This window comes from Aspergillus viridinutans, assembly GCF_018404265.1.
Source record: "Aspergillus viridinutans IFM 47045 DNA, scaffold_6, whole genome shotgun sequence".
Classification (NCBI taxonomy): Eukaryota; Fungi; Ascomycota; class Eurotiomycetes; order Eurotiales; family Aspergillaceae; genus Aspergillus; species Aspergillus viridinutans.
In genome coordinates this window covers 2,265,561-2,291,660 of record NW_025091222.1, presented here as the reverse complement: position 1 = coordinate 2,291,660, position 26,100 = coordinate 2,265,561, and the positions used below count along the sequence as shown (strand labels likewise).

Here is a 26,100-nt window from a genome sequence, read left to right as displayed (position 1 = left end):
AAATCCATGTCCTGGAAGGGACAATTCTGGTTGAGAACTTGAGAATCTCCCTCATTCTGCCTCCACGATTCAATTGAAAAATGGTCCTTGAGCCTATTGCCCTTGTTGGAACCGGATGCAAATTTCCGGGATCATCTTCCTCGCCATCCAGGTTATGGAATCTACTTTGCAACCCGGAAACGGTAGCATCTGAGCCACCTTCTTCTCGCTTCAACGGAAGATCCTACTACCATCCGGATGGCAATCATCATGGGACCACCAACACCAAGGAGTCCTACTTCCTGTCCGAGGACATTCGCATGTTCGATGCCTCGTTCTTCAATATCTCCGCCAGCGAGGCCGAAGCCATGGACCCTCAGCAACGGCTCTTGCTAGAGACCGTCTACGAGTCCCTGGAGAGGGCCGGGCAGCGGCTCGACACTCTTAGGGGCTCCTCCACAGGTGTATTCTGTGGTGTGATGATGGCAGACTGGGCGACTCGCGTGGAAATTGACGATCAAGTATGCCCCCGCTATACCATCACCGGACTGGCGCGGGCCAACATCGCGAACCGAGTCTCGTACTTCTTTGATTGGCACGGCCCATCCCTTGTGGTAGATACCGCTTGCTCCTCAAGTCTGGTTGCCTTGCATCAGGCCGTGACGGCTCTACGCCAGGGAGAATGTTCCACAGCGGTAGTGGCGGGAACAAACCTTCTGCTGCACCCCAACGTCTTTGTTTCGACGTCGAAGCTTCAAATGCTGTCTCCCACTGGCCGCGGCCGCATGTGGGATGCAAAGGCTGATGGCTATGCCCGTGGCGAAGGCATTGCGTCTATTGTTTTGAAACGCCTGAGCGATGCAATTGCCGCAGGTGACCCGATTGAATGCGTGATCCGAGCCACATGTGTGAACCAAGACGGCCGAACAACGGGCCTCACGATGCCGTCTGGTAAAGCACAACTGGATCTAATCCGGTCCGTCTACCAGATGGTCGACCTGGACCCAAAGCACCGTGCCGAGGATCGATGCCAGTATTTCGAGGCCCATGGAACCGGGACTCCGGCCGGCGATCCCCAAGAGGCCTCAGCCATCTATCATGCTTTCTTTGGAGATTTACCATCACAGCAGCAACATGGCGAGACTGAGAAACTGTTTGTGGGATCAATCAAAACAGTGATTGGCCATACTGAAGGCACAGCCGGCTTAGCAGGCATTGTCAAGGCTTCATTGTGCATTCAGCATGGAGTAATCCCACCCAACCTTTTGTTCGACCAGCTTAACCCACAGCTTGAACCATTTTCCGCCCGCCTAAAGGTCCCAGTCAAGGCTATGCCATGGCCAGCTCTGAAGCCCGGGGTGCCACGCCGCGTGTCTGTCAACTCATTTGGTTTTGGCGGCACTAATGCGCATGCGATTCTTGAGAGCTATGAGGACAGCATAAATGCAACAGGCAAGCCCGCCCAACTATCGCCTAAAGCTCCAATCCCTGTCGTACTGCCATTTGTCTTCTCCTCGTCTTCCGTGCGAGCGCTTGCTGCCATGCTGGAACAGTTCATTCAATATCTCGAAGACAATCACATGGTCGACCTGGTGGACTTGGCATGGACCTTACTACAGCGACGTTCCTTCTTGGTACACCGTATCGCCCTCTGGGCACCTACAATAGATCTCTTAATCACAAGAATCCGCGAAGAGTTTGACCTCATCAAGGCCAAAAGGCCGTCGTCCATCGTAAGCTCCCAGCCGCATACAGATCGGAAGCAACGCATCCTGGGTATTTTTACTGGACAAGGCGCACAGTGGCCGCAGATGGGACTGGACCTTATTACTCACTGCCCAGAGGCCAGAATCTGGTTCGAGGAGATGGAGAGATCGCTCACCGACCTCCCTGTCGAGCTCCGACCAGGCTTTTCCCTCCAAGAAGAACTGGCTGCAGCTCAGGCTCATTCCAAGCTGCATGAGGCCGCAATCTCACAACCATTATGCACAGCACTCCAGATCATTCTTGTCAATGTCCTTTCTGCTTTGGGTATTTCCCCTGCTGTAGTCGTTGGGCATTCCTCCGGTGAAATTGCGGGGGCATACGCTACTGGACTCTTGTCATCGGCTGACGCCATCCGAGTCGCCTACTTGCGAGGTCACGTCGCGGGGCTGGCTGGAGAGGGAGCAATGCTGGCGGCTGGAATCTCTCAAGAGGAGGCCACCGCTCTCTGCCAGAGAGCCGGACTTGATGGCAAAATCACCTTGGCGGCAGTAAACTCTCTGTCCAGTGTCACACTCTCCGGTGACCGTGATGCCATATCGCAGGCTGAACAGGCACTCCTAAAAGCGATGAAGTTCGCGCGGCTTCTCCGTGTCCACACTGCGTACCATTCCCATCACATGGCTTCCTGCGCAGAAGCTTACCTGCGAGCTTTAGATGCAGCAAAGATCCAAATTCGCTCCCACATGTCGTCACGGTGGTATTCAAGCGTATATGAAGGACAGGAGATCACGCCGGAGCAATACGGGTACAGTATGACCAGGGACTACTGGAAGGACAACATGGTCAACTCTGTCTTGTTTTCATCAGCCTTGGAGGCAGCTTTACGCTCCAGCAGTGACGATGTGCGCCCTGATCTGGTCGTCGAGGTCGGGCCGCATCCGGCTCTCAAAGGCCCGGCACAACAGACGATCACGGATCTCTTCCCTTTGGAGATTCCCTACGTCGGACTACTGAACCGTAGCCAAGACGGTATCGAATCATTCGCCAAAGCGATCGGGGCTTTCTGGACTCATTTAGGGCCAGATTCAATAGATATAGCCAGCTACATCGCACTATTCGACAGGTCGCGGAAGCCACCAAAGATCGTTCAAGACCTTCCCACATACCCGTTTGAACACAGTCAACCGTATTGGTTTGAGACACGGGCGTTGCGGGACCGCTTGTATGCCCGGCACCAACCCCATCCGTTACTAGGAGTCTTTGAGACTAACACCACGGATGGCGAGTGGCGCTGGCGACAGTATCTGCGCCGGGAGGAAATCGACTGGCTTGATGGGCACCAGATTCAGTCCCGTACAGTGTTTCCGGCAACAGGGTATCTCCTTATGGCATTGGAGGCGGCTGCCATCGTTGCTGCCAGTCGGGTCGTGCGCCTCGTGCAGGTTGATGAGTTCAGCATAACCCAGGCCATTACTTTCTCGGACGAAAATGATACCATGGGGGTGGAGACCCTGTTCCGAGTCAGCGATTTCCGACCCCGGAGTGGAAATAAAGAAACTGGTTCCTTCAGCTGCCATGCCACCATCGGTGGGAGATTTACTCTTTGCGCCTCGGGGAAACTGACTCTGGGATGGGGAGAACCCGAAGCTTGCTTGCTGCCATCGCGAGCTCCTGTTAGTGAAGACATGAGACCGGTGGATATGAACGACTTCTATCAATCCTTGAAACGCGTCGGCTACGGCTATTCAGGACCGTTTCAGTGTATTACATCTCTTTCCCGCCAATTGGATGCGTCAAGCGGCAATATCACGAACCTAGCCTCATCGTTGCTGTTCCATCCTGCCGTATTGGACGCCAGTCTGCAGATGCTTCTTGCTGCCCTGAGCACGACCAGGGACGGACAGCTGGATAATATGCCAATCCCGACCGGAATCGATCGTGTCATCTTTAATCCCGTTTTCTACGGCCGTCACAGGGACCCCATCGCAAGTGACGAGCTCCTAGTTGACGCTGTCGTCAACAGCCTTGGCCCTAAAGGGTGTTCTGGAAACGTGCAGCTGTTTACACAGAATGGCGACGGCATTGTTCAGATGGAGAGAGTGCGAGTCGCGCCCTTGGAGAAGACAAGGCAGGGTCGCCGGCCATTCTCCCAGGTGGTCTGGGGTCCCCTTGTCCCGGACGCAAAAAGACTATCGTCTACGTCTTCGGTGGAATCTGTGGCTCAGACTCTGACCGTCGAGCGCATAGTGCTCATTCATATCAAACTCATTAGCGAGCAGCTTACTTCCGCTGACCGCGCGGGCCTCGACTGGCATCGTGCACGGGTAGTCGCTTGGTTTGACCATGTGTTATCGTTGACACGGTGGGGAAAACATCCAATCTGTCCTCCAGAATGGCTGGACAGCACCCAGGAGGATCTCGATAGGCTGATGAGTTCGCTGCCTCCAAATCTACCCGCAGTGGTCATGGGCCGGGTGGTGGGTTCCAATATGCTGCGGTTCTTGCGCGGCGAGACCACCATCCTCGAGGAAACACGCAATGACAACCTACTCGGCCTGTTTTACAAGCAGGATGTCGAGACGAAGACTGCCAACGATTGTCTGGGTGACGTGGCCAGCCAGATCGTCTTCCGCTATCCTCGTATGAAAATCCTGGAGATTGGAGCTGGAACCGGCTCGGCCACCAGTGCCACGCTGGCTCGCATTGGCCGGTCGTATCACTCGTACACCTTCACAGACATCTCCGTCGGCTTCTTCGAGGACGCTCAGCAGCAGTTCGCCGAACATGGAGACCGCTTCCTCTACCAGTCCCTTGACATCACGCAGGATCCTACCCAGCAGGGCTTCGAGGATGCGAGCTACGATCTGGTGATCGCATCCAATGTCCTCCATGCCACGCCGTCAATTCGGCAGACCTTGAGCAACGTCCGCCGCCTGCTAAAGCCTGGTGGCTACCTCGCTCTAATGGAGGCCACCAACACCGACACTCTCAGGGTTTCCTTCTGCTTTGGTGGTTTTGAGGGATGGTGGGTGGGCGAGAAGGACGGCCGAATGTGGGGGCCTAGACTGAGCGTCTCACAATGGGATGAGGCTCTTCAGGTCACTGGCTTTGGTGGTCTTGATTCTGTCTCTGAGTTGGGCGATCCGCGATTGAGCACCTATTCGGTCTTACTCTCACAGGCGATCGATCATCGCATGCGACTTCTGCGTGAGCCCTTATCGGTACCGGACACTGAAGTCACCGACGCGCTGGTGATTGTTGGCGGTGCTGAAAACTACACATCGCGCCTTGTGGACGACATATCTGGACTTTTAGGTCCTTACTTTTACCGCGTTATTCAAGTACAAACTCTTGAAGTGTTAGCTGATAATGACTTGCATGCCTCGGCCGTTGGCGCCCTAGTCCTAACCGACGTCGACAAGCCATGCTTCGAGGACCTGAGCGAAGACCGCCTCAAAGGGCTTCAACACCTGGTCGGAATGGCTCAGAAGCTTCTTTGGGTGACCGCTGGCTCGGAATCGGACTGCCCCTGGTTCTGTATGAGCAAAGGCTGGCTGAAGTGCCTCCCCTACGAGCATAAGGATGGCCTGTATCAGTATCTCAATGTCGTCGAACCCGCGGACCTCGATGCTGTCGTTGTTGCTCGTACACTGCTGCGTCTGGTGTATACTGACCAGCCTAACCATTACACTCTGCCTGACCGTGTCTGGGTGGCAGAGCCCGAGCTGCGCTTTGAAAAGGGCGCGATGACAATCCCGCGCCTTACGGACGCGCCGGAGTTGAACACTCGGTACGAAGCCTGTCGACAGGCTGTCTACCAATCCGTTCAGCTGGAAGATGCATCCGTCAAGCTAGTACCGTCTGATTCCAGCGGTCAGTACAACCTTCATATGGACGATGAGCACAGCGATGGCGCAAAGTCGCTCACTGCTGCCCAGGCGTATATCCGCCTGCATATCCAATGTTCCAGCGCGCAAGCGGTTAGGGTTGGGAGGGGAAGAGTCTTCCTTCATCTGGTAATTGGAATAGAGACGAACAGCAACAAGCGCATGCTTGCCTTTGCTGACAGAAATGCCACTGTTGTCACAACGCCAGCCAGCTGGTGCCGTGAGCTTCCAGCAGAAGTCTCCGAGAACAACGAGCAAACCTTTTTACATGCCGCTGTAACAACTATTGTGGCCTACTCAATCGTCCAACAGGCGGAAGATTCCACGGTCGTGTGGGTGCATGAAGCAGATGAAGCCCTACAGCGGGCAATTGAAATGCACGCTGTTACCAAAGAAATTCGATGCCAGTTCACCATGGCGGATTTGTCCAGTCAGCGGGAGAATACCGTAATTGTACACCCAAGGAGTTCGATTCGTGCGCTCGCCAACCTCATCCCCCCAGAGCTTTCTATGTTCATATCCCTTGCTTCAGAGGATGGGAAGGATGGGTTGTCTCGGAGCATCAGCAAGCTGCTGCCTGACCACGTGCTACGAGGAACGATGAGCAGCCTATACGGCGTCATGGTGCTACCACCGGTTCATGAAAACCGGATATCCTATCACCTACTGACCAGTACTGTCACAACGGCCAGGCATTTGATAGAATCAAGAAGACATACCTCACTGTCGGTGGTCAATATCAATGAATTCTCTGCTACAGGTCTCGAGGCGAAACAAGGCCTCATTATTGACTGGACTCGGTATGATGTCTCCAACCCACTGTCTGTCCGGGTCGAGACAGCGAGCTCGATGATCCATTTGTCCAAAGACAAGACATATTTGTTGGCTGGGATGACAGGCGATCTGGGCCGCTCAGTCTGTCGCTGGATGATCACCCGCGGAGCCCGCAATGTAATTCTCACCAGTCGATCCCCGAATGTAAGTTCTGGATGGCTTGAGGCAATGGCAGCAACGGGGGCCAAGGTAGTACCAATGAAAATGTAAGTCACCGTTCTCCAATATTTGGCTACAACATCTAATCCATCAGGGACCTGTCGAACCGGGACTCCATCGCGTCCGTCTATCGCCAGATCCAGCAGCATCATCCACCCCTCGGAGGCATTGTAAACGGAGCATTAGTTCTGCATGACGCCCCGTTCGTTAGTGTCTCGCTGGAAATGATGCAATCCACTTTTGCCGCCAAGGTGCATGGGAGTCTGGTGCTGGACGAGCTCTCCGGCGGCATCGACTTGGATTTTTTCATCCTCTGCGGCTCCCTCGCTGGTGTGATCGGGAACTGGAGCCAGTCTGCCTACTCAGCGGCCAATGGCTTTCAAGCCGGGCTGATTCGCCGGCGGCGCATGCAGAACCGTGTCGGCAGCATCGTCCAACCCGGCGTTATCAGCGGCGTGGGGTATATTGCCCGCAAGGGAGCTGAGCTCGCCCAGTACCTCCGCAACAGCCTCGGCGCTGAGGGGCTCTCCGAACGGGACCTGCATGAACTCTTCGCCGAGGCCATTCTCGCCGGTCATCCCTCCTCGAATCGAAACCCGGAGATTGTTGCAGGGGCGCCAGTCACCGACCCGGTAAAGCAGCCCGATATCATCTGGTACCATTCCCCCTTCACCTGGCACCGCATCAACTACCACATCCAGTCTCTCTCCAACGATCCTACAACACAAGGTGAAAGCCAGTCAATGAGGACGCGTCTGGAAGGTGTGACCAGCATGGAGGAAGCCGTCGAGGTCGTCACGGAGGGTTTCTCTCGCAAAGTGCGCAATAAATTCAATATTCCCTCAGATGCCTCGCTGCCGTCAGACACGCGGCTTATCGGCCTCGGCATTGACTCCCTCGTCGCCATCGATCTGCGGCGGTGGTTCCAAGAGGAATTGTTGGTGGAAATGCCCACGATGCATATTTTGAGTGGCGAGTCCATTGCCACGCTCGCGGCGGCTGCTGTATCAATGCTGCCGCCAGGTTTGATTCCCGGCGCGAGCAGTGTCGATGACTTGCAAGGAAGTGTATCCTAAGCACAGCTCGTGATGGCATGTCTTCTAGGGCCTCTCGCGCGTCGTTTTCTTCGGTGGCCCCGGTATGCAGGAACCACTCTATTCCACGTTCATCAGCCTCAGATGAGTAGTATGAATCATACAAAAGAGGACACATCTGCGCCGAGATAAACATAGCTGCCTTTTCAAGAAGAATATAAAGCACTGTGGAGTGCCATATTTTCATAGTGTGCATCTTCAGAGAAACTCTCTGTCTCGCACAATGAAGTAATTATATATTCACAACCTATCATGGAGCTGATTCTCTCCTCGAGATAGCTAGTTCATTGCGATCGAGCATCAAAAGGAATAAAAATAGAAAATGAAAAAGACTTAAAAAAAGATCAATGACAAGGGTGGGATTCGAACCCACGCCCCTTGCGAGACACGGAAACTGAAGAATCAGCTTATAGGTCCAGTTCCTGAACCGTGCTCCTTAGACCACTCGGACACCTTGCCTTAGGTAGTTTACTTTAGACGGTATTGCTATAATTAGGGAAAGGTACACTCACACCTAAGTTCACCAGGCTCATTATGGAGGAATGTATACCATTGATTAACAAACAGAATAGGAATTTACAGACTTATTGTACCTACATTCTCCGCCCCACTGGAAAAGATAGGTTCGCCACCACATTCATACTGCCTCAGTGCTTGTGCATACCTGCCAATTGCCATCACGGGGAAACAATGCGAGCTATAGGAAGAGCTGATATATGTGCAGGCGGAAGAACCAGCCCTCATCGACTGATCCTCCATCCATGTTGCCCCTCCAACGAGTGTCTTGGTCTGTGTTTGTAGCAAATACTCCACGCCATTTCGGAGTACGCTCTCCATGGGCGACAGGTAAGGAAGTAACGCCAGGAGTGCCAGAGCTGTCTGTGACGCTGTAGACTTCCCACCTTTTTCTCTCCAGGAAATGTCCCCCCAGCCTCCGTCTGGATTGCGGACGCGCTGGAGCCAGTGGATCGCTTGGCACACGTCGTCGTTGATACTGTCATCTCTCTCGGCCCACCTGTTGCGGTCCTTGACCCCGATGAAATAGGCCAAGGCGCGGAGGACAGCGCTTGTCGCGTAAATGTGATGTCTGATGCAGCACCCAAACCAGGCCCCGCAGGGTTGCTGGGTCAAGGATAGGTAGTGTATCGCCCTTTGGGAAGCAGATGCGACATGATCGATCAATATCCCTTGCCTAGCCAGTTTCTTGTTCCGTCGACTCAGCGTTAGAACCAAGCCGAAGGCTTCGAGGACACGACCGGTCACGTCTGGCGTCGATTGACGAATCAGTGTCTCACTGCAGCTTGGAAATGACCATCCACCATCTGCATTCTGCCGCTTCAGAAGCCATTCGAGGGCGTTGGAGACAAAGGCGGAGCGGACCATCAGAGGGTCATGTCGAAGCACTGCATGAATCGCTGCTGCCACATCATCGATACGAAAGATGCCAGTCTCGAAAGATTTGGATGTGTTGTTCTCGCCGTCTGGATGTAAACAACGCTGCATCCATTGCACAGACTTCCTGAACCATGGAGTATCGACTGCGATGCCAGCCTCCGTAAGGCCCGTAATCATCAGACTGCTGTCGCAGAAGGTTGTACTCCCACTCAGCACCCTCTTCCCATTCTCATCCTCATATACAAATTGTCCGAGATAGTCCAGACCTGTGCGCAGAGGATGCGAGTGAACCGAGTAACCCTCCAGTTTTAATGCAAGCATCGCCATGTGCAACGGCCGCGACAGATGCGCTGTACCTCCCATTTCCCGCACTGTCTCAAGGACGGACCCAACGCACCGATCGAGCGCATAGCGTCGGAGGGGAAATACGTATTTTAGCGGCTTCAGAAAATGCAGAATCAAGCCTGGGGAGGATGAGGCTATTGCAATGTCCCTGCAAAAGGCTTTCTCTTGCGGTTCTTGTGGTTTGCACCGCAATTCACTCAGGAACGCGCTGGCTGGGCATTCCTGACTGGGTAATGGGAAGATTGGGCGATGATGGCAGAGAATATGGAGGGGGATCAATGCTGTCGGATCCATAGCTGGCCAGCAGCATATGCTGCTTAGAATATGTTGGGGCAGGAATATCAACTCGGGAAGAAGACTCTGCACGGCATTCCAGGGATATAAGCCAAACATTGCAAGATGAATGCGGGTAATAAAACAGATGTTTCCTATTCCTCCTGCCGCAAGGATGAACGATTGAGATTTGCGCATTTGAGGATCTTTCCGCGAGACACCCAAGATTCTTAAAGCGAGATAGACCTCAACCGTGACTGAAAGGTTGTCATGGTCCCCTGGGTTGATGTCCCATGAACCATCCAAGTTCTGGACAGAATAGAGCCATGAAATAAATGCATCTCGGTCTGTATCCAGGTTGATACCGAGAGCCTGGTGCATGAGGATATGCTCTGCTGTTGTTGCAATGTCGTCGGTCCTGGTCTCTCCACGCCAGTTGCCCCCTGGGTTTCTCCGAAGCTTGCTATATTGGACCGACAATCGAAGCGCCCGATTTGCGTCTGACAGCAGGCAATATTGCTCTGGAGGGCAGCCAGCCAGAGCAGTGAGTTGCGTCCCCAACTCCACTGTACGAGACATTGCTATGTGGATTAGTGTTATCTGACCGGCGAGCGACGCCCAGCAAGCAGATGTATATCTTAACTCTCATTTCAATACTAGTCTTATGCTTCTGCGGGCGTGTTTCCCATCTCACTGATGACTGCATACTGGACACTGGAGGCCTAACTACGCTTACACTTGGTTATTCTGAGACCTTGTGCCTCTAGCCTGGATCCGTATATTGGCATAGTCGACTTCAGCCCCGTTCGGTTGCTGGCTGCTCACTCCAAAAGACCTCTGACGTCTATAAGCTGGGATTTAAGATCAGCTGCTGGTTGCGGATATGACAGGTGTTATGGATGGTGGCTGAACCGGCTTTTGGTCTGGATCAAGGGGGATTTCCTGGAATGTGCCGTGGAAAAGAAAAATGTTCCCCTTCCATGGAATGGGACTGTCAGAGATGCCGCTTCCTTGATTCATGTTGGTGTAGCTTAACTTTCTTCCTTTAAATAAAGTTTCTAACGGTCCTGCTGGACGGTTTTGAGTGGGCCCATGAGCTTGATTATGCTTGATTCATCAATGTCACATCATTCTCACCCAGATGGCGAACGTCGGAGTAGCACCAGGAATAGAGTCCTCTTCCTAGAAAGACCCATGTAGGATAGTCTCTTCGACAGGCAATGAAGCTATGCAAGCTGAAGCAGTCCATTGACCTTCTAGAGATAGCGCTTGCTTGACAGACAAGGACGTAACTCATGTTCTTAATTCCTACAGCAACATGGCCTAGAATCGTGGCCGGACTATGCAAGGGACAGTGAGTGGCATACCATCTAACCGGTGGAATTCCTCTATACCTCCTGGGCTCATATAGGAGAGTAATGTAGTATTGGAGGGTGTTGGACCAACACACAATCAAGGCGCCACTGCTCCAGGTGTTCCAGATGGGTCCTGTCCAAAATTCCGTGGAAGAACTAGCGAGTGTGCCGTTAGAGGATACACACTCGCATTAGTGATACTTCTACTGACGAGAAATGCCAGACAGTACCAGGGACCGGTGACGAGCAATCCAAATAAACGCAGCTTGACAGTCCATGACATCTTCCCATCCTTGCCGTTTCTTCTCTGCAGAGTGCTTTGACCTCAAGAAAACGCTCTCTGACCGCGTGCATCCACCCTCAATGTAACCTCCCCATGGCTTCTGAGGCTGCTCAGGGATAAGCTGACGGGATAGCATTGAAAACGTCAAGCATGTCGCGTACCTATATAAAGTGTCCATGACTGAGCGACTGCAAATGACAACAGAGCAAGCCGTACTGATTTTTTCCCGACGTCCCACTACATTTATAGAATTATGCAGGACATTCTCCTCGCGCGCTTGGCAAGCTCCTTGTGTTGCCGTCGCGCCGAAAAAGCGAATACTCCGTGATTTCCTCAAAGAATGGCAATCATGGAAGCTGTACTAGGCCTACTTGCTATCCTCTATCTTCTACCACGCACCCTTGCAGTCTATATTGTCTGTTCGTATACAACCTGCATCATATGCGAGCGCTTTGGCTTCATACCAGTCTCTGTGCTACACTACGAAAAAGGTGATTAGGTGAGAATCCCTTCAAGTGAGTTCGAAAGTGAGGATTATGCTCACTCCTAGCTAGCTCTATTCGGTCGATCTTTCTACCCCTGTTGCGGGACGATGAGCTGGACGTGATGTGGAGTGTGGATGAGCTTTATGAATTACGCAGCTTGTTTGATTCTTGTACTGTGTCTACTATGTTGAGAATGAGGGGGATAGGAAAGGTCTGGATAGATAGACAGCTGCATCGTTACGTGGAATTGCTGCTCTACAGATACCAGGCATAAAGAGACTTGGGGATGGATATCTTGAGCTCTGGTGGCCGGATCTGGAAGATACCCAACGAACATTTATAGGGAAGAATTGTACTATGGAACCATGATTAATCAAAGCCAAGGCCCAGCCGTAAGAGGTCCATATGGCAACCATAGAGATAACCTTAAACGCGGTCCATGGTCAGCGCATCACGGGGCTAGAGTCCAGACAGGGTTGCATTGCGGATAGTCCGGGCCAGGATAGACTCAATCGCAGTGGGGAAATGATAAAGTCGCTTTCTGATTCAGAGCAGTCTCAATACAATTCGACAATCCTGCAGTTATAGACCACCCAGGTTGGTAAGAATCATTGGTGTCGATGGCCACTATGCCATGTCTTTGATGTCTTGCAGACGGAACCCGGTGAGTCAACATATCAGTCGTATGCAGAGACACATATCCTTGTGCGCTTGGCATAATTACTAGAGGAATGCTGTCAGCTCAAGATTTATCAGGCCTGCCTCCCGAGACAAGTGCAGCAATTTCAGCCATGACAGATGGCCAGGGAAATAACTCTGCACAAGATTTGCCTCTCATAAGAATGATACGGTCACACTTCTGCCCCGTTTGCAATAATCCCTGCAAAATCAGCAGCGTACTCGCGCCATATGGTGCACAACTGCAACTCAGTGCGAGCTGCACAGCGGAATATGTCTTATTTCTTCATACTCTGGTGCTTGGAAGGACGATTGGAGCGCGCGGTCTTGATCTCATGGCTTCTGTTCCACAGCAGAAAGACAGGTCCCGGAGGCTGATACAAGTTGCCGATTGGGCATTATATGTCGCTGTAGTTGCTAGGACGGACCCTGATGAGGCACAGAGGATGCTTTGGCGAGAATTGAAATAGAACCAAAGCGGAAATGATTCTCGATACCCCGATAGAGGGCAGAATACGAGCAGCCTAGACCAAGATAGTACTTACCAAGAACTAAGACACCATCAAGTCCTGCACGCGGCTATTTATAACATGCAAAGCTCATTTCTCCTCTCATTCTTTACTTCCTATCGCTGCCTTGACAGAAGGCGAAAGCCACATCAGCATGTCTGACAGCGAGGACAGCGGATTTGTGCTCGTAGATCCAGACGATGCATCTGTTGGCCCTATTTCCAAATCAGCCGAAGACATTGCGAACCTCCGGGACTGGCTGTATCCGACTGCTTATCCCAGAGATACGAGCGAGTTCAAGAAGCATTTAAACTCGCACGTTTCTGGTACTGGAGAATGGATTTATCAGACTCCCCAGTTCCGGCAGTGGCTCGACTCCTCGACTAACAGCGCCTTGTGGATCAAGGCTGTGGCAGGGGCAGGAAAAAGCGTACTAACTGCTCGGCTGGTTTTTTGCGTACAAGAAGAAAGCAATTCGCCCGTTCTTTTCTTCTTCTGCCGCCAAATCGTCTCTGCGAACCACGATCCGCATGCTTTGGTGCGAGACTGGATGGCACAACTTCTCGATTACTCTCCTCATCTTCAAGCGTGGGTAGAGGGGCTCAAGAAAGAGTATCGTCGAGTACATGATATTGGATTTACGGAGCTGTGGCATGCTCTTCTCGATATCCTTCACCTGCTCAAGAAGGTGTTCTGCGTCGTCGATGCGCTCGACGAACTAGACAGTGACCATGCAGACGAATTCTTGCAGCATCTAGTAGCCCTTGGGAAGCAAGAAACTGGTCATATAAAGTTACTGATGACCAGCCGTCCGCTCCCTCAAATTCAAAAGTTGTTGAACACTCCAACACTGCAGGTCAGGCTGGAAGATCGACATGTCAATCGGGATATCGCCCTGTTCGTCGATCACTGCCTCCAAGACGCAGTCCATTTAAGCGAGTCGGTACGGGACAGAATCAAAGGATCAATCGAGGATCGCGTGCATCCGTCTTTTCTCCACGCCCGTCTTCTGATCGACGAACTCTTGGACGACCACCGAGGCAACACGCTGGAGGTTGAATCGGTCAACCGAACCCTGCTCGCGTTGCCAGATAGTCTTGAGGATATGTACTCGCAAATGTTGCACGGTCATTCCCGATTGGCAAGGGTCCCCCGACAGCGGCAATTGTTGGTTCTCCAACTGATAACCCACGCTACCAAACCGTTGAGACTTCTGGAAGTGGCAACGGTCCTAGCCTTTCTGGACATGAGTACTAACAAGGAAAAACACGGGGATGCAAAGAACCTCACACGCATGTCCTGTGGACCTCTACTCGAGATTCTGGAAGATGAAACTGTCGCCATCATCCTCATTCGTTCACGGAATTCTTGGTTGACCCGAAACGCAACACAGCTACGAGCTATCTCGCCGACGCCTTTCCGGTCATTGATCCCGAGGAAACCAACAGTCTCTTGGCCGCCGTTTGTCTCAAGTACCTTCTTTGCGGCTGCCTTGCCTCCTATCGCGTTCGAAAACGGACTACTCAGGCCTTCACTGACCCGGTTCCTCTCCGGAGCTATCTCGACCATCCTTTTCTAGAGTACGCTCTCGGAAACTGGCATGTCCATGTCCGTCGCCTGTCCAAGATAAACGGCGAGCTCCTTGACACACTCAACGACTTCATGAGAACAGACAATCCAGCTTATCTGGCTTGGATGGAGAAGGTCATCAATCCCGAGTATGCAGTGGAGTCCATCACACCACTCCATGCCGTCTCCTGGACTGGTCTCACCAACTACGCTCGATTGCTTCTTCAGGACAGCCATAACTGCAACGCCCTAGACAAACGGTTGAGGACTCGATTGAGCTATGCCGCCACCAAGGGATTCCTCGAGCTGGTGACTCTCCTGCTGCAGCATGGGGCCGAGCCGGACGACCCGTGTCTGCATGGCAACAAACCGCTCCACTATGCGACAGCACGATTTCATCCGGGTTCTGCTCCAAGCTGGCGTCAGTCCCATGACCGGCAAGACGTACGACCACCCACCGCCAAAGAGACGGATTTTTCGGTCAGCTGTGGGAGAGAGTCCCTTTCAGTGGGCAGTAGAAAAGGGCAACATGGAAACGGTGAGGGTGATGCTGCCTTATGTGACGCACAAGGATATAAAGTCCCCTGTGCTATAGGCCGTCATGGCAGACTTGTGTGAGATGGTCGAGTTTCTCCTCAACGTCTCCGGCATCGACCTGGCCACAAAGTTCGGATGGCGATGCCTCCTTTCTGCCACGAACAGACGGGATTACGACATGATGCGGTTACTTCTAGACCGAGGCGCGCACCGTGACACGTCATTTCCTGCCTCTCATCTTCTGCTGACATTCTGCCAGCCTTGCACGGCAGCTGATACTCCACGCCGGCGGAAGAATAGGAAGCAGCGAATACAGGATTGCTTTGATCTAGTCCTCCAAACAGAATGCGATGTGAACTATCAGAATGGTGGCGGCTGGACGGCGTTGCACTACTTTGTCGAAAGTAATTCTCCCCTCGTCGAGAGGATTTTGCAGCTTGGAGCAGACGTACACGCCACAGACGACATGGGAAACACGCCGCTGCATTTATTCCGGCCCTCCAAGGCCTCTGTGCGGACCTTGGAAGCTTTGATGCGGTACGGAGCACGCTGGGATGTCATTCGGGCCAAGGACGGCAAGATGCCGTTACATACTTGCTTGGAAGGGTTCCACGCGGACTGTCTCGATGTCCTCAAGCTATATGTTCAAGACTGAAGCATTGCAGACGCCCAAGCATTGCAGACGCCCAAGGCAATACACCCCTTCATCTGGTACAGTCGATGCAGTCGATGCACGAACTGGTGCCGCAGCTGGTGGCCCTGGGGGCAGATCCGAACCGGCCCAACAATGCTGGGGAAACTCCATTGCACAAGGCTTGCTCTAGCCAAGATCGCGAGTGCTTAATCCGCGTAGGGGCTGATATAGAAGCCAGAGATAACTGCGGGAGGACCGTTCTTCTGCGATCAGGAGCATCCAAAGAGCTCCTCGATATGGGTGCCGATCTTCATGCCACGGATTACCAAGGGAACGACGTTTTACATTTGGCTTGCGATGCTGTTCTGGGACCAAAAAAGATAAAATTCCTGCTGGACTCGGGAGCAAATCCACTGCACGTGAATCATAATGGGGATACGCCTTTTCATTGCTTGACGCGACATGCTTTGTGTCAAAATCCAGGGAGCGTCATTTCTGCGCTCTACATGCTACCAAGGACGGATGTTCCGGTCACTGCATGAAACTTCAAAGGTCGAACAGTCTTACATTCCATGTGCAGCGTTGACCCTCCCCACCCTGAACGACTTCTTGATGAGGTGGATAATCCCATGAACCACTTGCCAGCGTTGGATGTAAGCGCTATGCTGCAAATGGCAGGTCATCGCGGCCGGCGGCCAATCCATGAAGCAGCCGCAACCTCCGAGTATCTAGTTGCCTGGCTGATTGAGAAAGGAGTTGATCTGGCGGCCACAACCTATCATGGCGAGAGCCCGCTTCATATTGCGGCGTCGGCCAAGCAGAGCAACATTGTCGGACTTTTGCTTGACAGGTACGACGAGCAGGAAAAGGCGAAACTTGTCAACCAGCGAGATCGACTCGGCTGCACACCTCTTCACTACGCTTGTCGCTCCGGTAAGAGAGAGACCGTCGTTCTCCTGCTAGACGCAGGGGCCGATGCCACCATCGCTGACGAGAAAGGCGAGACTCCGTTGCATGCGTGTGCAGAGTTCAAAAGATATCGCAAGTGCCCACCGGACAATTGCTCTCGTTTTGCCGAGGGTGTCTGGCATTTTTTCACTGACGACGACGAGACATTACGAATAAACGAGATTGTTGGTCTGCTGCGTGCACACGGCGCGGACATCCTTGCCAGAGACAAAATGGACAGGACGCCTCTGGAGGTTGTAATTGCCAACGCAAACCAGGAGATGGTTTCCCTTTTACAGGCCGACACTATGGAAGCCATCAAATCAGACAAAACGCGCCATGGAAGCGACTGGCATCTGGTTGGCAGACTATATTGGGCAAACCATTCAGAGCATATAGACACATTCGCTGCACCCACAAGGACGGCTTGGCCGGGTCCTTAGGCAAGGAACGATACATCAAGTCATTCAAGTATTTGATGGACCTAGGCTTGGATCCTTTTCAGGAGGATTACAAGCAACGGTTTGCTGTGGTAGGTTCTCTTCTGTCTGAGGTCATGGGTTCATGCTAACAGGTATAGGACGTCGCGGCCGCAATGGGTAAAAGTGACATTCTTGCTCTTTTTCAGAAGAAGACAGATCAAATCAGCGTGAGGTTTGCAGGCTTGGTTAACTCTAGATCGTAGATCAGATCAGCATAATTTTCAAAGTTCCTGCAATGAATCAAGATAGGAGATGATATATCGAACAGCACTACCTATGCTCCTGCCATTGCTTCAGTTCACTCTCTTTAACAGAGGAGTTGAAATCGGCTGTTACTTCATTCGAGATGTACGATGTGGTTCTCTGAGCTTCAAAAGAATATAATATCCTCTGTTCTGATACGCGGATGGCCTCAATGTCATTTTCCCTTCCAGCGGTCATAACATCTCCCCAAGTGACCGCGTAATATAGGTTACTATTCTTCATGCCAAATGGCAGACTCTAAATGAAACTTTGTATACAGACGATCTACTTGAAACCCGCTAAGTGAGCGTCCTCTCGCCACCATTCCGTCTTCTCTGCCGCTATTTCATGTATCTTAGTGTAGATGATCTTCTCTCCATGGGGTGTAGTGGCTACTATTCCCAAGCTGGTCCACATCCCCACTGTCCTCTCAGGCTCCTCTGCAAGGCTTTGAGTCAGTGCTTCATCTTGTTTCACCTTAATCCACATAAGGTATTGTGTAATCTGCAGTATACATGGTACAGCCCTATTGGTTCTAGCAGGGGCCTGTAAGCAATATCAGTTACGGCGGATAAAGTAGCACCCCCGACTGCTCCCTCTCCGATCCAACAATCAGGGGACACCGTCTCTGCATTTCCCTGAATTAACCGCCATTGATCCACCAATACACAAGATTCTCTGGGATAAGCTTAGCAACTTAGTACCCATATCTCAAACAGGTTCGACCTAAGCACAGACCAAGATGACGCGTACCGCCCACTAGTCACTATACTGCTAGAGTCGAGACTCGCTCTGCAACGGCGCGAGTGCAATGTGAAGCACTGGCGCTCAGCCCGAGTCAGTCGCTGCCAAATGCGTTTTGGCTTTACTTGGCGTCGGTTGTCAATCAGAAGCAGGTGGCGTGTTCGTTGTTTCACTTCCTCCAGCCGTCCCTCCACTGCAATCCTCAGTCGTCAATTCCAGCTTGCGAGTGGGCACTGGCGCCAGCAGGACGATCCCTGGGCCTAGACGCAGATTCATTTTGTCCGGTCTTTGTAGGGCAGAATCCCTCAGTACCGAAGCAAGTGTTCATCCATCTTTCTCTTCGTTTCGACAGTTGACGATGCGTCTAGTCTCCACCTGACGATCCCTCTGAAGCTGACGCGTACCAGCTTTGGTGGCTTCAGATTGAATCTCGAGGAGGAAAATGGGACACAGAAGGGTCATTTAGATTCCCCGACTCAGTATGGACAAATAGTACCCTCTCAGTTAGCCCAATTCGGAAATCCCCAGTCAACGCAGCCAGACTAAAGTACCAGCACATCTATTTAAACGCCGTCAAATCCACTCTCGAAATGCTTTTTCTCCCCATAGTCCCGGTGACTCAAGAATCTAGCACCCAGCTTTCCATTCTTTTCAAAACTCACACTCTTTGAACTTCAAGGCCTGGTTGCCGTCTTCAATCCTTCAACTTCAAATCAAAAAATCAAATCTTCTACTTCACATAAACCGTTCCTTTCGTTGACTTCACAATGAAGCCTCAGACTGCTGCTTTCCTTCTCGGCCTTCTCGGTTCTACCCTGGCTGCGCCCATTCAGAACGCCGACAAAGGTTCCGACGTAAAGCCCACCCCTACTGGACAGCGCGCTCCTGGCGGATTCCTCACTGGCCTCCCCTCCGGCATGCCTTCCGGTTTCCCCGGAGGTCCCATGATGACTGGGGGATTCGGTGGCGAAGGCCAGAATGGTGGTTCGTTCCCCAGCGGTGCTATGCCCTCCGGCGCTGTTCCAACTGGCGCTGCTCCCTCCGGCTTCCCTTCATTCGGTACCGGTCCCGCTCCCTCCGGCGCTCCCCAGGGTGAGGGAGACAGCAGCTCCTTCGGCGGCCAAGGTGTTCACGCCCGCTCTCCCCAGGACTCTGAGGGCTCAGGCGCGGCTCCTTCTGGTGCTGCTCCGTCTGGAGCCATGCCCACCGGCGCTGCTCCCTCGGGCTCAGCTGGTGGCTTTGGCGGCTTCGGACAGGAATCTCAGAACTCCGGCAACGCCAAGTTCCAGGCCTCTGGCACCTCGCCTTTTGGTGCTTCCCATTCCGGATCGGCAAGCGGTCGTCATGGTGGTCACCGCGGTCACAGCAAGGGTTCTGGGGCCTCTCCTTCCGGCGCTGCTCCCTCTGGTACCGCTCCTTCTGGTGCCGCTCCCTCTGGCGTCGCGGGAGGTTTCGGTGGCTCTGGACAAGGTGGCCAGGGCTCCGGCCCGTCTCCTACTGGCGCTGTTCCTTCGGGTGCTGCCCCCTCTGGTGCTGCCGGATTCGGCGGTCAGGGTCAAGGTCAGGAGCAGGGTCAGGGCCAGGGCTCATCCCCCACCGGCGTCGCTCCATCTGGCGTTCCCTCTGCTCAGCCTACCGCTTGAAGCGCGGACAATCTTCTGAAAGACGATGGAGGAGCTACACTAGAGTCTCGATCAAGATGTCGAGTTTGATCACAGCCTGTATGTAATATGCTCAGGTGGAATTGGTACGTGTTTGAGAGATGTGGAACAGATTTGATGTATTATACAAGAATTCAGAAACTTATCTTCCATCATAATATCCTTAGAACTCAACGTAGCTCATCGCCCACATGGAGTCAACGGGATAGAGATCTCAGATATCGATATGGATTGGCCAATCCGAGAGCTCTCCGTACATCTGACTTACATCACTAAGATAACCGTAACTCCGCCGTCCATTTGGTCAGGTTTTGTGCTTGCACTTTTGCAGCTCCCACCATCTCAAGACCCTGATCGATCGAAGGGTACCAAATAGATCATGGACGTCAATTGCATCCTGTCGGTATACGAGCAATCGAACTGGTGGAATCATACCCATGGCTTAGACCCGTCTAACACCAGGACTTGACTGACATAAGGTGCATGATCCGGCCCTCCCTAAGGTAAGGAGCTGGTACTCTCCAAGCATCTCAGTCACTCTGTTCATGGGCCGACGGAGTCTGCTACACCGGCTCAGGCGATGATGATATGCTCCAGCAGTAATTCGCCGCAGAGGGATGCCTTCTCCTGAGAAATGGAGTTGGGATTGGTTGATCACACTTGCTTGCCTCGGGTCGTTTCGCACGTAGTCGCTGTTGAGAGTATTACATTCGGCGGTGTCTCGCACATTCCACCTCTGAAGTTGCTTTTGCTGCTCGAAGTCAACTTGCAGTTGTCGGGTATTTCTCTACATCTTCCAAGTAGGACATGACGCGCTCCACCAGTATCCTCCTCGGCTCGGCCTGATCATCATCGCTCAGCGCATGCGAGGCGTTCGGGATGATCGTACTGTTGCTGTCCCAGCAGTCCCCAGCTGCCATGGACCATCGCTTCAATAAAAGCTCCTTGTCAACCCACGGTGGCACTGACTGATCTCTTCCCGAGTACGGAGTACAAGACCAGCAGTTTTGAACTCAGCAGTCCCCGCGACCGCAGCCGGCCAAAGGTCTTCTGCATCTGGTCATCGCTGAGGTCGGAGCTGAACATATCGTCTTCTTCTGGCTTCTCCGGACTGTCTGGACTAGCGAGGCTCAGGAACCGTCGACTGCTGACCGGCGTTGAGCTTGGATAGCCGATCCGGGTCGTTACCGACAGAGGGAGGATGGTATCGAGGGTGTTGTCATCTTCGTAAGGGGTAGATCTGGCATGCGCAATAGTTCTCTGGTATATCTCGCGCATTCTTTCCGGAGTGTCCCGGTCCGTTCCGTCTCGGATGACCCAATTAATCCCTTCTCGGTCCGAGACAGGCGCTTGCATGATAGCTCCGTCAACAGGAGGCCGCTTGAGTGGTTCTACTGCCGCATCCTTGTCCAGCACAGGATGTCGCGGTCGCGGATTCGCACAACTCAAATAATGCATGACGTCTTGACTGCCCGTCGAATGACCCATGATCACAATCTTCCCTGCGCCGAATACCCCCTGCTTGTACTCCCGAACATACTGCACGCAGCGCGCAATCTCATCGATGTCTTTGCCCAAATGGCCCACTCCCCAGCCGCTATAAGAAGAAGTCAGAATAGGCGAGAAGACGGACCAGGATGTATATTCCAGCGCCGTAATAATGTCGGTCAGATATTCGACGGTGCCGAGTCCGTCTCCCAGGCCGCCGATAAACAGGAGCATGTTTGGTTTCCGAACGAGGCCGTCGGTATACTCAAACGCGACCAATCCTTTAGACTGTGCAATTGGATGTATTATTAGTGTAAAGTGCAAGAGCTTGTCGGATGGAGCAGTGCCTCTTACATACATAGGGATGCAGAATACCAGCATGGCCCTTGTTTCGTGGTTGCCGCAAGGGAAGCTGCATTTTGCGGTCGCAAATTAGGAGGACTAGCAGAAATGTACAGGTTTTATTTTCTGTAGACTTTGCATTACCATGAGAGATAATACAGGCAGCGATGAAGAAAACATCAATTGTTTGGTTTTTAGATAGAGAATGAAGTGAGGGAAGATTCGAACTGCTCTGGCGCGTGAGACACACCACCAGCCCTACCGGGAAAACCTCGGCCCGCAGCTGTTGCTACGGACTGGCTCAGGACGAAGCAGTCGAATGAACATCAGGGCGTGCATCCTCATCTGTGTCGCATGTGCGTATGAAAGGACAGCCAGGTATGCCTGCGTCTTTATATGCCCAGTCCATCTCTCATATGGTCATGTCAGGATCAGATAAGATTAGATTCACTAGGAGGTAAAAGTAAGTAATCTTAGCCCTACTAACCCAATCGGGCATTCCGTCCTGGCCACAGAGGATAAAGGACAATGATTTTTAGCCTCATGAGCTCATCCACCTAAGACACATACGTCTTCGGTATCGACATATGATGAAAGCGAGGGTCTGGGTGCCAAGATCAACTTGGATACTCTACCGAGGTTACCCAGATGAAAATATTTTATTACAATTACTTTGGAGTATGTACAAACTATCGATATCTTGCAGCTTCGTTTGACTGTACCAACACTACCATGTCAACCCCTTCAATTTTAACGGAACATGGAGCAATCGTTGCCCCGACTCTGTGGGCTTCGGCAATCGTCCTGCCCGAATGTTCATCTGCAGTGACTGGTGAAGCAGCCTCGGCTCAGCCAGGTTGGAATCACGTTCCTTCCGCAGCGCTACAAACTCCTCTTCGGTGACACCGTCTTTAAGGTGTTTATTTTGCTGCCTATGATCCTGGACGCTCAGGGACGGGACAGCTTCCTTGCGCCCCTCGGAAGGATAATCGTGGCCCGTCCAGATCTTGACGTGATCTGGCAAGCCCAAGACCTTCCGCCCTGAGTGATAGAGGTTGGTGGCACTGCCGCCGGGAAAATCACAACGTGCGGTGCCAATATCCAAATGGAAGATTAGATCGCCGCAGAAAATATTGTCTAGCAGGTTAATTAGCCAATGTGACAAGTCAATGGGCGCGAGTCGGCATCTTACCTGCAATGCGGTATCCCAAATGGTCTGGCGTGTGTCCAGGAAGATGAATGGCCTTGGCAGTCAAATTGCCGATATTAAACGTCTCATCGTCATCGAACAGTTTGTCAAAGACGCCTTCATATTCCTGCGCAGGAATGCCGTATCTTTGACCAAACAACTTCTGCACCTGTCCGATGCGCTTGCCGATCCCGATGGGCGGCCGGTGGCCTTGCTCCTCGGCTAGGCGCTTCTGCAGATAGGACGCCGCGGTGAGATGATCTGCGTGTGCATGGGTTTCAAGGATTCTTTCGACTTTGTATCCCTTCTCCTTGACCAGGGACAGTAGCGCGTCAGCCGAGTCCGTGGTGATGACCTGGGTGGCCGGGTCATAGTCCAGGACCGGATCGATGATGACGGCTGCCGATGTAGTTGGATCAGCGACCACATATTGCCAAGTGCCTGTCTTGCTTTCAAACACATTGTGGATTGTTGGTTCTCCTGGTTCCATGGTTGCAGTGCTGTATGTTGCTCGAATGACGGTTCCATTCAGGGAACGTCTGTGAGGAGAGGTGCGCGTATTCTGAGCACTGTATTCTGCCAGCCGCCTTGCATAAACTGATAACGATCTTAGAGATGCTTTTCCAATCGTGCTGGCCGACTTCTTTGCAGCTTGATAATGGAGAGGACGCAGTGGCACTCGGACTACAGTGGAAGGCGCCCACAACAGACCCGCTGTTGCTTGCCAACTTTTGCAGATTTGAGGTTGAATGGATGTCATGTTCAAAAAGTACCATGTGTTTGTCCTGAATGGCAGATTTAACAGATATATGCGAATTTGAAGCTGTTTATACTTCCGAGCCAGTGCATCGGGGATCTGTATCCACTCGCCGATCCAGGCCCGTGACATCTCAGTCGGCGACTGACTTTTGATGCATTAGTGAGTTATGACATCGTCTTTATGCAGCTGACATAATATGCCGGAAGCATAACCAGTCGGGTGGGCACATCAGCTTATCTAAGCTCCTTATCGCACCATTAATAACCGCTCCCGATTGCGACATCCGGGAGGGCCCTTTAACCTTTTTATCGGGTGTATTTTTGTATTCGTCGTGCAGTCTAGTTTAACTCCTGCTTCCCTTTGTTCACTCCCCCTCCAGTTTTCTTACGTCTTCCATTCTCATATTATGTCAGTCATGTTTCGCAGTCGCGTAACAGTGGCAGCTTCTGCTGCTGCTTCTCGCTCAGTACTTGCAGCACAGAATGCCTCAATGGTAACGCGGGGTTTTGCGACAGCTGCAGTAGGCACTGCACGCAATCACAGAGTAGTCGTGGTTGGTGGTGGTAGCGCTGGTCTCACTGTCAGTCATCAGTTGCTTCGCACCGGAAAGTTCTCTCAAGACGACATTGCGGTGGTCGACCCCGCTATCTGGCATCATTATCAACCCGGATGGACTCTGGTTGGTGGTGGTCTCAAGAACAAGGAGGATCTGCGACAACCCCTCAACAGCCTGCTTGATCCCAAGCTCAGGTTCTACAACGACAGTGTGCACACATTTTCTCCCGAAAACAACTTCATCACGCTCGCCAATGGCGACAAGGTCAGCTATGAGCACTTGGTCGTTGCCCCCGGTATCAAGGTCGACTTCAACAGCATCAAGGGTCTGCCTGAGGCTCTCGCAGATTCGAACTCGCTCGTTTCGTCCATCTACGGCTATGACAGCTGCGACAAGGCCTACAGCACTATCGAAAAACTGCGGAAAGGTACCGCCATTTTCACCCAGCCGGCTGGCGTGATCAAGTGCGCAGGCGCTCCCCAGAAGGTCATGTGGCTCGCACTAGACTATTGGAAGCGTGCCGGTCTCTACAACCCCAGCAATTCCGCGAATGGAGCAATCCAGATTAGCTTTGCTACAGCTCTTCCCGGAATGTTCGGTGTGCCCAAATACAGCGCCAAGCTGGAGGAGCTGCGCAAGGAGAGACAGGTGGAAGGACTGTTCCAGTACGATCTCGTCTCCATCGATGGCGACAAGGCGACTTTCAAGCGTCTGGACGGACAGGAGCAGGTGACCAGACGGTTCGATTTCCTACATGTCGTGCCCAAGATGGGAGCGCATGCGTTTGTCAAGAACAGCCCTCTCGCCAATGAGGCCGGTTTCGTCGATGTCGACGACAACACCACTCGTCACAAGAAGTACGGCAATGTCTGGTCGGCCGGTGATGCGTCCAGTCTCCCCACATCCAAGACGGCGGCCGCGATCACGGCACAGGCACCCGTGCTCGTCAGCAACCTGCTGAGAACCATGGAGGGCAAGGAGCTCGACGCCTCATACGACGGTTACACCTCGTGTCCACTGCTGACCGAGTACGGCAAGGTCCTTCTGGCGGAGTTCAAGTACGCGGGGGAACCCAAGGAGACGTTTGGTAACTTGCTGGGCATCGACCAGGCGACTCCTCGCCGTGCATTCTACCACCTGAAGAAAGACTTCTTCCCCTGGGTCTATTACAACTACATGGTGAAGGGAACCTGGGGCGGTCCCAAGGGCTGGATCCAATAGCCTGGATTTGTTACATTGTATGATACTAGGTTATGGAACAATAGAATAATTTGAGTTAGAGCGAAGCAATAACAAGTCTTATGGATAGTTACCTTGTTCTCGATCCGCATCAGGCTATCTCCATAGAATTTAACCTCTGATTGGCTGAATCATGAGTGTCACGTGAACGTTAATCCCCACAGTCTCCAGCTTTCCCATCTTAACACTCTCCAGACTCTTCCTCCTTCATTCTTGCTTCTCAGCAACTCTACAGTCTGGAGAATTGTATCACAATATTTCTCTCTATGTCTGCTTGTTTCAATTATTTCAGACTCTCTACCACTTGCAAGCTGCACCTGCAAATGGCTGATCTTCTTTGTCAACTGAAACAACCATGACTGTATCGGCCGAGTACATCCGAGACTCGGCCGGGTGACGTTTCTCGTCCGATATGTGCTCATGGATATTCCAAAGAATGTTCTACAGAGCTCTCAGGATTGTCTTCATCATGGTGTTCCCCGTGGCAAGCCTTGAATGTCTCAGACAGGATCAGGCAATAATTTGGTTGCCTCAGCCGAGAGCTGCTTGGCCGAGACATTATCATATTCGAGTCTCTCCGGAGGCTACCGCATTATCATGGCCATCTCAACCTGGGACTTCGTCGTTAACCGAGTCGGCGACCGAATTACCTCTCCTGTTCGCTCGTGGATATTCGTCGATTTGAAAGAGGATCTCGAGAGTGAAGTGGAGACTCGCTCTTCTCA

At 52.4% G+C, this 26,100-nt stretch overlaps 8 protein-coding genes and 1 non-coding gene across 9 annotated transcripts; 5 read left to right on the top strand and 4 right to left on the bottom strand.

Annotated features, from left to right (window-relative positions):
• Positions 1 to 80: 80 nt before the first annotated feature.
• Aspvir_008468 (type I iterative polyketide synthase) lies at positions 81 to 7,642 on the top strand (the record flags this gene model as incomplete). Its single annotated transcript, XM_043271636.1, has 2 exons — positions 81 to 6,613; positions 6,661 to 7,642. The coding sequence occupies 2 exons, from the start codon at positions 81 to 83 to the stop codon at positions 7,640 to 7,642; spliced, it is 7,515 nt and encodes a 2,504-aa protein (XP_043127571.1).
• Positions 7,643 to 8,008: 366 nt separating this feature from the next.
• Aspvir_008467 lies at positions 8,009 to 8,119 on the bottom strand. Its single transcript has one exon. It is a non-coding gene; the product is annotated as a tRNA-Leu (tRNA).
• Positions 8,120 to 8,236: 117 nt separating this feature from the next.
• Positions 8,237 to 10,252, bottom strand: Aspvir_008466 (putative squalene-hopene-cyclase; the record flags this gene model as incomplete). Its single annotated transcript, XM_043271635.1, has 1 exon — positions 8,237 to 10,252. One exon carries the CDS (start codon positions 10,250 to 10,252, stop codon positions 8,237 to 8,239), a length of 2,016 nt encoding a protein of 671 aa, XP_043127570.1.
• Positions 10,253 to 13,137: 2,885 nt separating this feature from the next.
• On the top strand, positions 13,138 to 15,744 carry Aspvir_008465 (ankyrin repeat domain-containing protein; the record flags this gene model as incomplete). The annotated part of the gene is made up of 3 exons (XM_043271634.1): positions 13,138 to 14,338; positions 14,377 to 15,032; positions 15,148 to 15,744. The coding sequence occupies 3 exons, from the start codon at positions 13,138 to 13,140 to the stop codon at positions 15,742 to 15,744; spliced, it is 2,454 nt and encodes an 817-aa protein (XP_043127569.1).
• Positions 15,745 to 16,295: 551 nt separating this feature from the next.
• Aspvir_008464 (ankyrin repeat domain-containing protein) lies at positions 16,296 to 17,356 on the top strand (the record flags this gene model as incomplete). Its single annotated transcript, XM_043271633.1, has 3 exons — positions 16,296 to 17,030; positions 17,093 to 17,203; positions 17,252 to 17,356. 3 exons carry the CDS (start codon positions 16,296 to 16,298, stop codon positions 17,354 to 17,356), a joined length of 951 nt encoding a protein of 316 aa, XP_043127568.1.
• Positions 17,357 to 18,907: 1,551 nt separating this feature from the next.
• Positions 18,908 to 19,783, top strand: Aspvir_008463 (extracelular proline-glycine rich protein; the record flags this gene model as incomplete). Its single annotated transcript, XM_043271632.1, has 1 exon — positions 18,908 to 19,783. The coding sequence occupies one exon, from the start codon at positions 18,908 to 18,910 to the stop codon at positions 19,781 to 19,783; it is 876 nt and encodes a 291-aa protein (XP_043127567.1).
• A 966-nt stretch (positions 19,784 to 20,749) lies between these two features.
• Aspvir_008462 (putative esterase) lies at positions 20,750 to 21,707 on the bottom strand (the record flags this gene model as incomplete). Its single annotated transcript, XM_043271631.1, has 2 exons — positions 20,750 to 21,577; positions 21,648 to 21,707. 2 exons carry the CDS (start codon positions 21,705 to 21,707, stop codon positions 20,750 to 20,752), a joined length of 888 nt encoding a protein of 295 aa, XP_043127566.1.
• Positions 21,708 to 22,358: 651 nt separating this feature from the next.
• Positions 22,359 to 23,310, bottom strand: Aspvir_008461 (MBL fold metallo-hydrolase; the record flags this gene model as incomplete). Its single annotated transcript, XM_043271630.1, has 2 exons — positions 22,359 to 22,768; positions 22,824 to 23,310. 2 exons carry the CDS (start codon positions 23,308 to 23,310, stop codon positions 22,359 to 22,361), a joined length of 897 nt encoding a protein of 298 aa, XP_043127565.1.
• Positions 23,311 to 23,995: 685 nt separating this feature from the next.
• Positions 23,996 to 25,357, top strand: Aspvir_008460 (NAD(P)/FAD-dependent oxidoreductase; the record flags this gene model as incomplete). Its single annotated transcript, XM_043271629.1, has 1 exon — positions 23,996 to 25,357. The coding sequence occupies one exon, from the start codon at positions 23,996 to 23,998 to the stop codon at positions 25,355 to 25,357; it is 1,362 nt and encodes a 453-aa protein (XP_043127564.1).
• Positions 25,358 to 26,100: the final 743 nt, after the last annotated feature.